Source organism: Corvus kubaryi, unplaced genomic scaffold (genome assembly GCF_017639235.1).
Source record: "Corvus kubaryi isolate FWS band 111438036 unplaced genomic scaffold, C.kubaryi_AGA036_p1.0 37391, whole genome shotgun sequence".
Classification (NCBI taxonomy): domain Eukaryota; kingdom Metazoa; phylum Chordata; class Aves; order Passeriformes; family Corvidae; genus Corvus; species Corvus kubaryi.
In genome coordinates, this window is record NW_024581130.1 from 5,915,636 (window position 1) to 5,930,835 (window position 15,200).

Here is a 15,200-nt window from a genome sequence, read left to right on the forward strand (position 1 = left end):
AATGTGCCACAGTGTGATATCAGGCCCTCATTTTAAGTGATGTGGGACAACACCATACTGCCAGTGCTAAGTGCTAATACTGAAATTGGCTTTGTTCTTTTGAGTTATATTCTTAACTTTCTAATTAGAGAATGTGGGCCAGGGATGTGTAGATTCCAGTTTTTTGCTTGGCTCTTTGAAAACACAAGGAAACAGTCTTTTTTTGCTGTAATTTTTAATACTTCTTCCTCCTTCATTTGCTACTAAAACCTGTTGCTTTTGAAACAGGGAAGAAATCTAAAAAACAAACCACAAACCGACCAGCAAGGTATAAAACTTTCTCTAAGAAAAGAAAGCTATTGTTCTTTCCAGTTCCTAATTTGTTCTTTTCAGTGCCTAATTTTTAGCCATTTTAGTCCAGCTGTACATATTGCAACATGAACTTATCCACCGGAAGACTTTATTGGTATAACTAAGGATATAGATCTACATGGAGCTTTTGTTAAAAGGGTTTGGATATTTTTAATGACATCTGATTTGCTAGCAAAAAATGTCAAGCACATAATTGCCATTTCAGAGTTTCATAAATCTGAATCAATTAGTAAAAAGAACCCCTTGACCTCATGTCCATGAGCATTCATGATCATTCAGTCTAAGTGCTAAGGAGCTATTGGCACATGATGTTCAAGCTGAGTGATCCTTTTGTTCAATCCCATTTTCTTGGAGCAAGGTAAATGCAGCTCCCTTTGAATTTAAAACCTTGTTAAATTATTTAGTGCTACATACCACAGACTGATTAAATTTTTCACAGAGTAGTGAGATTGTTTCCCAGGTAGGTCATCACTCAGTTCAGTTTACCACTTAAAATTTCTTTCATTCTCAGTCAAAATACAGCAAGGACCATCCATCATTATCACTCTCTCCTTTAATTTTTCTGTCAGCCTTTGTCAGGCTTGAAACAAAAGCTTTTACATTTTTATCAACTGCAGCTATTGTTGTCTGATTTGTGCTCAGTCATGTCAAAATATCGGTTGTGTTTTTACCCAAAAAGTCAAATATTTTCTATAGGTCAGATCTATCTTTCACATAAGCCCACTAAACCAAACAGAACCATTTCTCATTTCTTTGGAAATGGAGAGTAAAAATGCTTAGGGCCAAATTGGCAGGGAGAGTAAATTATCCAGGCTCCCTGCACTTAAATGGATGGATGTCTTCTGCCTTAGCAAGGAGAACGCAGCATCAATTCAAGAAAGAAGGAAAAGCAAACAGGAAATTTTGAGCAGGTGGGCTCGACACTGCTTTGAGCCGATCTTGTACAACACTGCTCTGCGACTTCTAAGCACTTGGCATCTGTGCCTCTGCTGAAGAGGCGCCTCCACACCGAGCCCAGATTGGGTGTTCCCCCTTTTTCCACCATCCATTGGGAATTAGCCTTCAGGTTACCTGCTGGCTGCCCTCCCCTGGCTCCAGCTTGTGGCATGTTAACAGGCAGCAGTGGCCATGAGGAACACCTTTTCAGAGCCCTCCTCAGTCTCTGCAGGCACTGAGCTCTGACATTATGTCAGGTCCTCACTGAAATGAGGGTTCTTGGCTGAGCATTTGCAGCTCAGCTGAAGCCTCCCTGTGCCACTAGAGAGGTCAGGAGCCCATCTCTCTTACTGAATATCCTGTTCAAGCCTCACATGTATAACCTGTGGAACATAAGTGACAAAGAGTCCATGTTTGTCCCTTGGCATGAAGGTCAACCCCTTTTCTATTTCCAACAGCTTTTATGGAAACAATTAGTTCTCCATGAATTATTTGCATTTCAAAGCTAGCAGGATGATGAAATTAATACCAACTTAATTACATTATTGGATTTTTCACTGAATGTCTGGTCTGTCAACAAACATCCAGTTTAGAAGTGAGGTTTCAAAATTAATGGAAACAATTATTGCTTGACTTCTAGATCTCTGAGCATGGCGTTTCTATCTTCTTTGGTTCCCCATCTGCAAAATATAGCTATTTTCTGCTTCACAGGAGGCTAAGGATTAATACCTTAGTATTATTGAACTAGCAGTCTGGTGCAGTGATTTGGGTATGGCTACTTGAATTAAAAAGTTCCACTCTGCAAAGTCCCTTGATCGTAATGATCCTTGGTATTTGGTGGCATGAGAGACATAAACAAAAATTCATTTTCAGCTGAACATTGTGTACAACTAGAATCAGAAATTGCAAGACAAGGAAATGGAATTAAGTTTCACTCCAACACAGATTTCTTGGGCAGAAATCTGCAAATCCATTCTGTTAAGATCCTCCCTGACAGAAAGCTCAAGAGGACAAATCTACGTAGTCCCTGAGATAGCATGTTCTGAGCAGCTGCCAGCAAGGAGTCCTGGATGATAACGTGTTCCTCGCTGGTGAAACAAGATAGGTTTGTCTTGCATTTAAAAAAAAATGACCAGAAGACCTACAGGACTAGAAACAAGTCAAATTGTAATTCTCTTTTTTGGCATAAAATGGAACAGCACACCCTCTATGAAGCACAGTGATCCATATGGCTTAAACAGAAGCCTGTGCGGTTAAGTATCATTTTTTTTTTCTTGTATCTGTAGTCCATGTGCTTTTGGGAACTTCCAAACCCATTTACCTCCTACACCTGCAATGCATGATGAGAGACTGAGGAGCACTGTACATTACTTCTAGTTTATTTCTTGAACTGCGTATTCTGTATTCTCTTATGCAAAAGCCTTTTCAAGGCAAGGACAAAGTTTTCATGAGCATCCATAAATCTTGGAAGAACTGGTGGGAGGAGCCTTTCTGTCAGACTCAGCAGGCACCATACACCCAAGTTTTTTAAATGTGGGGATCATTTCAGAGTGCTGTGCCTGGGTCTGGGCTGTCCAAAGTAGGATTTAAGGATAGGATATGGTGCAAGCATTCCAAAAAGTGTTGCCTGGAGAGCTATGAGCTATTTGGTTACTCTGCACATTCCTGTTGCAGACTCTCATGTTATTAATGAAGTAATTCCACTGGGCAGAGCCTTGAACCTAAGCTGGTACAAACCAAACATTTCTAGAGTCCAGAACAAACTCAGATTTCATTGCTTGGGCAACGTAATGCTCCTCAGGCTGCTGATTCCTGGTTTCTCTCTTGTGCTCTGGTCTTTAGGAGCAAGTCCTTTTAATGCTGTGAGCAAGCAGACAGACTGCAGTCGTTTGCACACTGAATTTCGCCTCACTCTGCAAAGAAAGAAACTGAAGGCTATCCCTTGTTTTTGCATCCCTTTTGATAAGATATGTTTTTCTTTAAGACTTCTGCCAGGCTTCCATTTTGCTGTTTGGCATCAGAGTTTATGACTTTCATCAGGAAGCTAATTTCTGCACAAGCTTTCATTATTCTTAATCTGAGGAGATCCCATTATATTAAAAAACTGACATATCCTAGTTCTTGTTACTTAGAATGCTTCTTAGGTAGCCTTTCATTTAAAATAAGAAATCTTGTTTGAAATACTTTGATCAGAAGAAAAACCCAGAAAGTTCTAAGTTCACCAGTGATTCATTTAAGCCATTATTTGGTGAAACAGGTAAACAGTGTGCTTGCAGATTGGATAGCACTGTCATAAAACCATAACTTGTCATTGCAGTCTTAAGTAATTGGTATATTTAAGAAAGATAATGAATGGGACCGTGAGTCACACTAATTGGTTTTATGTACAAGAATGATGTGTAAAGCTTTCCTAATAAACAAGGTTTTGCTCTCCTGATGAAGTAGGTGGGGTTTTTTTTCTGTTTGATTTAATTTTTAACAGAGACTTATCAGGGAATGAGTTTCCCTTTATGAGAAGAAATTGCATAGATCAGTACATGTGACATGTATCTTTTCAACATGTTAATTTATTTCTAATGCTTGTTATACTCAGTTCTGTTTCATTATTGTGGTAGTCACACTCCAGGTAGTGTTATCATTTTTCCTGGTGATTAATGTGGCTACATTGGTGGGGGTTTTTAAAAGTCTGTTCTAATTTTTCTGGCTGGAGAATATTTTATACTGGGACTTAGAATAAATATCAGTGTACAACAGATGAAAGATGGATCTTATGATGTTTTCTGGTGGCTTCAGAAGTAGAGCATCACACAAATATAGATTCCAGAGAGGATAGTGGTGGTTTTTATCAAAACTAGAGGAGTACAGAAAATCCTAGGTGACTTACAGATATTAACTAACTTTTAAACTTGGAAAATAATCTGTCGTCCAGCATGGAAATAAGGTAAGCATGCTACTTTGAAGCCTTAAGAGAGTAATTATGCAATGCTGAACTCAAGGACCCTGTGTCTGAAGGGTGTTCTGTTGGGCCCAATACTGAAAAGCTCTGAGCTACTTCAGCTTCCATTGATTTCAGTCAGAATTGATGGTACTCAGGGACCAATTGCATTTCTTTTCACAGCAAGGGAAGACAGATTGTGGGTCAGACTTTTGCTCTTTTATTGCACTGAATAGCACCCTTCAGAAATATTTTCAGTGAAATCAGTATGGAATGGGTTACTTACCATCAACTGCTGAGAAATGAGTCCTTCCTTTCAAACCTGTGGTATAAATAATCTGAAAAATGTCAGATGCTTTTTATGTCTCCACAGAAGTGCTTTTATCTAGTTCTCTTCAGAGCTTCTGTTTGCTTGTTCTTTAAAACCTGCAATCACCTTATAAGCAAAGTCCTATTGGTCTTTATTGCTTTTGGCAGTGTAATCAAAGTATTTTCTATGTGTACATCTGATTATGTTCTGCTCTGTACTGGAGCATTCTGCATCAGGCATTGTTGGTTCCTCTGCAGCGAAGCAGTCGTGCTCCTAATCCTGGCATACCTGCACTTGCTTGAGCAAAATCTGAAGGGTTTTATAGGATGCTGTCATCAGGGCCATGCATTTTTTCTGACTTGGATGCAGGATTTTTTATCAGTAATATTATTAGCATTTCTGATTTTTAGTTCGAAGCTGTTTTAGAAAAATACTGATGTGTACTAACAATACATTGTAAGCATTAAGGATGACTGAATGATGACTGTGCCTGCTAATTAGGGTAAAGATTTTGAAATATACTCTGCTCTGGATCTTAGCAGACAACTGTGTCTTAAGCAAATGTGTGGGAAGAAGAAAAGCAATCCGGAAAAAGCAGCTCTTATAGTTAGTAGCATTTTCTCCCCTTTTTCCCTTCATTGAGTCTGTCTGAAAGTGGGTGTTTTAACATACAGCCATTTCTCGTTAACATGTGTGTGTTTATTTTAGCATGATGGTGTTGTTTTCTTCATCTCCCACTCTGACACAGCATGTTTCATCTGTATATGGTTTCTACTGTGAGACATTTAAAATGGCTCAGCGAAGAATGGATTCTTGTCACTTAAACTGTCACTCTCTAGTTCTGTGGAAACTTGGTCATTTTAACAGAGTTTTAAATTCTGTGTGCTCAAAGATTGATTATAAAAATTGAGAGTGATAAATGTCAAGAATTTAAAGGTACTCTGTTGTACCTGTAATAATTTATGTTAATCATGTTTTAATTTAGTCATTTTCAACATACTTGTATTTACAAATTAAACCACTGTTATGTTTCTCCTTTGTTTGCATGATATGATTTTATTTTATATTTTTTTTTTCCACTCACCAGATGTTTTCAACACTTTGCTTCCCACTACTGTCATCCCCTCCCTTACCACTGCAACAGTCACAACCAATGTAGCCTTAACTGCCAGCACAACCACATCGGCAACAGCCACCAGCATCAGAGGTACAGTATCCTTCTTTGTTATGGCCTGGAAAGCACATGATAAATAGGAAATTAGATCTTTAATTTTTTTTTTTTTTTTTAAACAAGGATAGAATTTGCTAAATAGAGGGTGCAAGCATTTTAGTTCAGTATGTATTTAACAGAATAATCCACAGGGTGATACGTGGGTTAAGAAGGATTTCACATGACCTTGAATGTTGTCGCTGCTCTAGCAGTGTGTATGTGAACTTTGACAGGATGCTTAAATTATTTGTATACATTTGCATTTAATTTTTTAAGGTTAGTAAATTAACTTTAATGTAAAATGCAAGCAAGCTATTTTTAAACAAACATGACCTTTTAAGACTAGTTATTTTGGGTGCTACCATTTAAAACAAGCTAGGTGTCTCAGCACTGGAATTTCTGTTGATGAAATCTTGCTTGATAACAAAGAGGCATTGCATTGCATCACCCTTCTTAGCCTTTTACGGTTTAAGGCATTACTAATTTAGGGGGTGTTGTTATCTCACCAGAGCTAGATTAAACGAGCTAAAAGTTCTCTCTCCCCTCCCTGACCCCCATCTGTTGGGTTTTTTTTTTTGTTACAGCTTTTCAAATGTTTCTAGTAATGCTTCATTTCTTTATGAGCAAAATATAAAGGTTATTTTATTCTTTATTCAGTAGCTGATCAGATAACTGTTAAATAGGGAAGATGTGTGCAGAAGGTTTTGCAGATTATCATCTTCTGGGTAGCTACAAATCTCTCGTGGTAAATGAAATGGCAGAAGGTTCCTATGTGGCCTCTTGAAAGCTTTATATTGCACAAGAAGAGAGGAAATTATATTCTTTTACCACACTGCAAGCATTGACATGATGAGGTGCAGTTAGGCCAGGAAAGTTAAGACAGTTATGTCTTAACTTCTTTCTGGAACTGTTGTTATTAGTCAGTTGCAGTGAGCTGCCTAACTTGGAAGAATAACCTTAGCTCACTTGCAAGTCCATTGTATAAAGATTGTGATAGTGTCAGATCACCTAAATTCTTCCTCCACAGGGCACACATATTTTAATATGTTGTGATAAACTGACAACAAACCTAAAATTACATTTTTTAATCTTTAATATTACTTTTAATGTGAAATGGATATTTTTGTTTTAATGAAGAGAGGAGGTGTTGTAGTAGTCCTTTTCCTTCTGAAAAAGAAAGCTAGAACATGGAAAATAGCACAATGTTCATGGGTCTGAGTGGCTGCAAGAGGAGAATTTCTTGAAAAGGAACAGAATGACAGGAATTACCATGTCTTTTTTATAATAGAGTGTTTTGTGTAAAGCACCAGGAGCTTCCAGCTTTCTGAGGGCTCACATCCTGGAAGGACGATGCTCTTGGTGTGCTGTGTTGATGTTTGCCGACCTTCATGAATTGTTTTCTTCTGCTTGTTATGTGGTCATGACCATATCATTGATATGATTGTACTGATGTTTTTAATGCATTGACTCACCTCCTAAGTGCAGTTTAGGGCCTCATCTTCTTTCCTGTGGAGTGTTCATTTTCACCGTTTGTGTGTCCAGCATCAATAGAAAGGTCTGAAACAGGAGAGCTCTCTTCTGAGTTTCAGCTCTAGCACATGGGAGAATGCATGTAATTTGATGCTACACTTACAGAGGTGCTGCTTTAATAGAAAGTAAAAGAAGCAAAATTGGGCGATCAGTTACTAAAACATGAGCACTCACTTTTCGCAGAAAGAAAAAAGTGAATGCAGCAAAATGGCTGAAAAGATGAGACCACTTCAGCCTCAAGGAAGTGGTAGATAGAGTCTTTTGGGCAGATAATCAAAGGGACCAATGAGTGTGGGAAGTCTGTTTCCTCAAAATCTTGAGTAATTGAAAGAAAATGGTAGTTTATCCCAATGCACAGAAAAAATAGGACACATGTAATAAACTAACAAAGTTGGTTCTTTTAACAGTCTGAGATATCAAACCTCACTAAAACACCAAAACAAGCAGTTGCTATAAACATAAATCATAGAGGATATCAATGTGGGAGAAACAGGAAAGCAGTCATGAAAGCAGGTGCAAAGTGAAATGAGCAAGTTGTGAGAAATCTAACAAAGCAAAAGTGTTTAGAAATGCACTAGATGAAAGGCCAAAATAAAGAAATTAATCATGAATAATGAGGACAAGGCTAAAGTAATTGGTGTTTTATCCGACAGTGGAAGACAACTGGAGTGCTGTTCCTTATGGAGGGGGGGTTGGGTGTGGGGGTGTCACCCTGGTAAACAACCACAAATGGAGACAGATCAAAGGACAAAGACAGGAAATTTACAGATATGCTCTGCAAAGAAGCTGAAGGCACCAGCTTCTTTGGTTTTGCTTTCAAAAAAGAAGTCAGTATGACTCTGATGAAGAGTTATTTTCCAAGTTGAATGAGGAAAATGATTCCCTGAATTAGTGGCAAAGACATTTAGCGGAGACACTCTGTAAATGTGTGGGAGGCAGTGACTTCACTTATTCAGCTATTTCTGTTCTATGACTTCCTTCATCCTGGCTTTCATTCAAAGCGCTTGATTCCCATGGCAGAGGGAAATGGACAAGGTGCTTTCCTTACATCTCCTCATCCCCTATCTTTCATGGACCCCAAACCAAATAATATTCACAAACTTTCAGTGCCTGCTGTGAAGGTGGAGTTCTGCCATCCTGAAGTACATGACTGAACCTCATCTCCGTTGTCAGAGCACCCACCCCGCGAGGTACAAACGGTGCAAGAGCCGTGTCAGAGAAGGTCAGATTTTTCAGTAGCATCAGTTGCTGGCTGAGCAAAAAGTACCACATAAACATATTTTCCTTTGACACCTCTGCTTTGTATTCCAATAAGATTTTTGACATGAAGGAATATATAGGGACATTAAGTTGAGAAACTATCCATATACTCTCAAATATCAAAACTTTTTTGTTATGCTTTTTTGTCTTGCTTTGTTGGATCATGCCTTAAAGAAACAGAAGTTTTCCCCAGATTGTAGGGTAGTGTATCCTATTTAATAATATCTTTGAACTGAGTTCCCCATAGCTGACATAATAAACTTTCTAGACAGATTTCAGTACTTTTGTTCTAAAATTATTGCTTGATACTTAAGAATCTCCTCAGGTAACTTTTACAAGACATTCCTCTGTTCTGCGTGACTTTTATATAGTCCACCTTGAGGATCTGTTGCTCCTCATCCTGTCACGGGAGATGTCTTTACAGGTATAAGATGCAGGGTATAAAAAGCCAATAGAATCTGTGAATCCAAGGCATTTTGCATTCTGATTATTGTACCTCCTCATTGCCAAAAGCCTTAATTCATGGGGGAAAAAATTTCTCCAAAAGTCATCAGTCAATTCTGGAACCATATGATTCATTGCTGTCCTAATTTGCCTGGCATTTAGTAAACAACATGAAAAAAGCTACTGATCCAGTTGGATGACAGCATGATAATTCATAAACTTCCTGTTTAGTCAAACTTCTCACTTTCTCAGACAAACGTATGCTTGTTTTTGTGCTCGGTCCTTCAGGAATTAATTATTCTTTTACTGGTACATTACCTACTAACTCAAAAAACCCTAAACATAATTTGATGCCAGTGAGGAATATTGCCCTTTATATATTTGTCAAGGGTGTCTTAAAGCCTAATAACCGTGATCAGGAATGTGTGATAAAATGTATGAGAAGAAACAAATGTGGAGGACTACTGAAAGAATAATTATCCACTGTATGAGTAGGTGTATTTCTATCAGATTTATGTAACGTTGTTCGTGAAAGCTGTGCGTGGATCCATGCAATTTTTCCCTTTCATGATTGGGAAGAGGCTCAAGAGGATTGTGGATTTGCCCCAACAGTGAAACAAGGGATGCCTCCAGTGGAGAAATTCTTTGTTAGTGTAAAGTTAATTTGGGTAGTGCTGTGCCAATCTTTCCAAGTCCTGTAGGTGGAGAGGGAGTGTGATTAACAGTCTAGGAGAAGCCACCTCAAGTCAGTTTCTAGATTCACAGAGGGGAAAAAGCTTGTGCACACAAACATACATAAAACCTTCCCATGGGCTGGCATTATGTTAATCACCCACACACACAAACAGAACAGTTTTTTTGGTTTAAATCCTATTTCTATCAAGGAACAAAAAAATCAAAGAGGTTATAAAACTTGTTTGTTTTGACCTGTTACTGAAGACTGAAATCTCACCACTACCACCCAAATAGGTGGAAACGTAACACTGCCAGAGCATCCCAATCTCAAAAGACAGATCCATTCAGCTTGATGGCACATATCAGAGTGATTCAGGCTCAGCTGACTCATTTGGACAATGACTGCACCAGAATGTTCAAAGCTTTATATAGCAATGCCTAAAAACATCTCCAGAAGTTGTTGTGTACCGCACAGACATGATGCTGCTCCCAGGCAGCTGCTCTGGGGAGATCAAGAGTTTATTTGTCAGGGTGACCACAAAGACAATGAATGCACACATTTATATAGGAATGAAATCCATGCCTTATTATAATCCACTTCGCTTTTACTGGGTTTATCTCTGGTATAAAATGAAGATTTCTTTAAGGAAATCTGTAGAGCTAAATTTAGAAGAGGAGTTTACAATGGCATAAGGAAGGGTTTGAGGATGTAATCATTTTGAAAACAATTATGACTTTAAGTGTGAATATTTCTATTTAATAGCATAATTGACAGCTATCTTAGCTAAAAAAATTACATTGCTTCCTTTTTTTTTTCCTATTTTTACCTTAAAGTCTCTGTTAAGAAGAAAACCACAACCCTACTAGAGTAACTGTTTCATTATAGGCAGCTTACATGCAGAAACTACTTGGACAGACCTTGTAGTCCTTACAGCTTTTCCTGTCAAAAAATGCTCAACATTACCAGTTCTTTCCTTGTGGTTTTATTTTCCTTTCACATAATCTGATTAATATAACTTGGCAGGCTGAGATACTGACAAAGAAAGAAACAACAAAGCAAGGAAAAGCTATAGAATATGTGAGGGGCAAAGGAGATAAGGGTAGACTTACACTTTAAATATAGTTGTGTGTGCTTACTTGCATTCAGCTCTGATAATAAAAATGATCATTGTCTAATGTTGAAAGCAGTTTCCTATGACAGCAAGCTAAAAGCCAGTTCATTTATATACTACTTTATAGCTGTAGCAGTAACATAAAATCTAATTTGTGTCTGATTTATTCAAACTGTGTAGGAAAATTAGAACTTCCTAAGTTTTACTTCTTTCTCCCACTAGCCTCCTATTGGCTTATCCAAGGTCTGGTTTTCTCAGAAGGTCAAACAATTTGAGATTCAAACAGCAGTTCCTCAGATTATTTTTTTTCCATTAGACATTTGAGTAAATCTTCATCACCCCTCTTTCAAGAACTGCCATCTCTTGATTTTATGCTGGTTTCTTTCATTGCCATTATTTTTACATTCTACTTGTTTCTCAGCTTGTTTCTTAGATGGTGTGTTAAAAAAATTATGATAAACTTATGTTAGACCATGGTGAAATCGCAGACTTATTTTCCAAGCCTCTTTTCCAAAATCTCTAAACAGGACTGTCTTGGTCGGAGCTGTTACCCAGGTGAAACATCCACAGGCTGCAGCTGAGTAATAGCTGGAAAACCTTCCCTAGCATCTGCAACCAGCTGGTAGACCAAACTGTTAGATTTTTTTGTATCAAAATATACCTATTTTAGACAGGACTTGGAGTTTTTTAAGTTCTACCACGAAATTTTCATGAGGCGTAGTAGTCCACAGTGCCCATTTTAGGGGTTACACAGTATTTGTTTCTTTTCTGAAGCAATATTTAATTAGGGTTTCATCCCACTAGTCAGGCTTGGTGGTACAATTAGTGCTGTGAATTCTCAAAGCTCACAGATTTAAGATCAACAGAGGAGATTGTAGCATCTGTTCTAACTCAAAGAGCTCTTTGGTTTTTAGGTCTGACAGATACAGAGCCAGGAAAAACATTTTTATAATATAATCTGAAAAAAAAAAAGAAAAATTAAACCCCTCCCTTCAACACCCCCCCAACCCCCCCAAAAAAAACCAACCCAAAACAAACAGGATTAAAAAAAAAAACCAAACCCAACCTCAAGCAGTTTCATACTTTATTGGCTGGATTCCTACAGATTCCTAAGTATGTCCCCATAGAATTGGAATAATGGCAAACAGTACATGTTCACATGCGTGGTGATCACAGAGCAGAACCACACCAGCTCCAAGCAAGAGGCTGTACAAACATAGTATGAAAATAATCTTTTTTTTCTTTTTTATCTTTTTTTAATTTAAAGCTAGGAATTTTCCACACAGGATATCTTTCTCAGAGTCTCAGAGGCAGTAAGGCAACTGGGCAGTAAGTAGCAGCAGAATGTGGTTATGGAAGGAGGTAATTTTTCACGCAGTGTGAAACTAAATATGAAACTGCATTATCACTACATGCTAAAAAATGGAAATGGAACTACCCTGATGTCTGTTGTGAGCAGACCAAAATCAAACCCAAGTGCTTCTCTGTGGAATTTCCAGTTCTTGGATAGTTTTAAAAGACGTTTTATAGTTGTAATACCAATCCAAGAGTAATCGTCAAGGCAACAGGCACATCACTAACCACCAAAACAAATTCTGGCAACATGACCCACATGAGGCTAGCTACCTCCATTGCCATGAAAAGTACTTGTGTTTTGCAATTCTTACCTTTTATAAACTAAAGCAGAGACCTGGGCCATTTATAAAATGGCAATTTTCTCTGCTTAACAGCCATTATGATGTAAGATGAAGACTGTCGTCATTATTACACATTATTTGGTCATATTATTCATGAAATGAGGCTGTTGCATTCTGTAACAAATAAAGATAGATTTCATAATCTTAACAGTTTGCCAAGTAAATGAATATCATAAATGAGACATAGATTCAACTACGGGCATGCTGAATACATGAAAGAAAATATCATAATACCCTATATTAGGAAGCTGCTCTTTGTGTCTGGGACAAATATTTCTAGTGCTTACACATCCATCCAGCTGTCAGCTTGCAGTAATGAAGTAGGCAACTTAAAAAGTACACAATGATTTCCAGCCTTGATGGATTATCACTTAACCCAAAATGCAACGCTGTGCAGATAAGTATCACAATTAGTTGATGGTCTGATAAAGATTCCATTATATAGCTGAGCTCCGGAGAGGCTTCAGCAATGTGTCAGGAATTCAAACATTCCCAGCCTAAGCTCTGATCACACTGGGGGTTTTTTGGTTGGTTTTTGATTTTTTTTTTCTTTCTACTGCATATGAATTATGCAGCCTGACAGCCTCTATTGTAAACTGGCAGTGCAAGAGGTTTTCCAAATTAAGAGTCCCTTCTGCTGGAAGCATCTTTACTGCCTGCCAAGAGCAGCCTTGTCTCTGAGTTTAGCCTCAGACCTCCCCTCAGGTGCCACAGGCTATAAGGTGCCAGCTCTCCTTCTGCTGAGCCTCCATGTGCAAATAGCAAGGAAGCACAGGCATTTCCAAAGAAGTCCCTGGGAAGAAGGACTGAAGGCATCAGTGTCACCACCTCTGTGTAAAGTGTTACAGCAGAGTCAGTGTGTACTGATGTCACACTGACCATTGTCATCTGACCTTTGGTTGGGTGGTGGCCTCAGGGTAGTGATTTTCAACATTCAGGTGTAAACAGGGTATGAAACTATATTTTTCATACTACCTTCCTGCTCTATTTAGGCTTAAATTGTGATTTTCAAAACAATAATTAAAAAAAAAAAAAGTAGGTTTTTGTACCTCCTGCTTTAAAAGCCAGAATTCTACTGATTTCAAGAGATTTTGGGGATCTAGTAATTACATCTCTACAAGCAGTTTGGCTTGTAAATTGGTTAAATGAGTTTATCTATCTGGATTTTCCAGTCCAGAGAGAGACAGGCTATTTTTAGTGTATTGTCAGTGCTGCCCCATGAGCTTGACAATGGCCTGCAGATATGCAAAGCATTTCTTCTATGGAAAAACAGGCTGTACTTTCCTTCCTTCCAAGTAAAACCTTACATGTAGCTAAACTCACTAATTTTCAGTGGGGCTATATGTAGTTTGGTATCTTATTTACAGATAAAATCTATGATCTGCTCAGTCCAGAGGGACCTGCTGGGTCAGTTAGCCTAAATTCTTGGCCTAAATTCTTGTATGGTTTCCACTCCCATAGATTTATAATGAGACACAGAAACCTTTATTTTATTAAAGAGCATCCACCAGAACATATGTAGACTTAATTTAGGACCTGAGGGAATGGAGAATCCACAATCCCCCTTGGTGTTTCTCTTCCGCACTTGGTTATCCTCTCTGTTGCAAACTTGAGCCTTGCTTCTCAGTTACGTTTCTTTGAGGTTAACAACTCTAGATTGATTCTTGAAGGCTTCACATTCCATATTCAATTTCTTCTCAGAAGCGAATATTTATTGTAAAGAAGATTCTGTAAATATGCTTTGAAATTTATTCTTGAATTTCATTTGAAGGAATTGAATCTGTGATCTTTAGGATCTTATTAAGACTTTGATTTGGTTTGTTTTAAAGCTGTTGTCAATTGTATCTTCACTGGTGAGTTTTAAGGGAAATATATTGCATTTCTTACAGCAGGGAGAAAGATTAAGCAAATGGTTTCTGTTGAATGTCCTTCACTGTTGCTGTATTTATATGGGATCACAAGGCTTCGTTTTACTTTTTTTAGAGAGGTGTCTATGGTATTTTAAAGGCACTACCAGCAAAAACTGGTATCTTTTTCTTTTGTATTTATTACTGGCTAAGGCAGATTTTGGCAAGTTCTGTGCTGTCAGGGAATTGATGAAGTGCTTCACTGTTAAAAACAAAAGTATACAACTAAATATTGTTATAACTAACAACAAGGACATCTGAAGCAACTGTTCCAGTGCCATGTGGGATGTTAAAAAAAAAAAAGACTGAAGTGGTGCCAAGTTCTAAAAATGAGGAAAGGAAAGAAAAGAGAGAGAAAAATGCTTATAGTTTCAAATGTATTGCTAACACCTTTAATAAAAAATGCACGTCTTTCTCACTAACCAGTGAACTAAAGTCATCAACTGTGCCTTTGAAGCTGAAAAGATTACTCTCTCTGCCCTTCGTTTCTCTGACATTCCACTTGAAACACAGTTAATAACTTCCAGTGTGAGCCTCACAAAATGCAGAATTGATACTAATTATATTAAGTTTTTTAGATGAAAGATGACCTTGGTGAAACTTGAAGCTATAGCATTCCCCAGAACAAAAGAAAAATAAAAGCAAAATCTACAGAGAGTGACTTTGGAGATTATTTAACCCGACCTATTAATTTTTGCATGTGAAGTTATTCAGACCGTGAATACAAAAAAGGGTATTCTTAAGGTAATTTTTTTCTTAGCATTTTTCAGAGAATTGAAATAAATTGCTGAATCATGCCGCTTTTTTTTCTGCATTAGTCATTTGGGATGTCT

General features: G+C 37.8%; 1 protein-coding gene across 3 annotated transcripts in view; it reads left to right on the forward strand.

Moving 5' to 3' along the window:
• The window catches only part of CADM2 (cell adhesion molecule 2), a 591,021-nt gene that overhangs the window by 535,457 nt on the left and 40,364 nt on the right, over positions 1–15,200 (forward strand). For 2 of the 3 annotated variants that reach the window (XM_042037859.1, XM_042037860.1), the window contains one exon: positions 5,620–5,739. The exons of the other annotated variant lie outside the window; for it this stretch is intronic. In XM_042037859.1, coding sequence (XP_041893793.1) covers positions 5,620–5,739 — 120 coding nt within the window. The remainder of the gene's footprint in view (positions 1–5,619; positions 5,740–15,200) is intronic. 3 annotated transcript variants of the gene reach the window in all.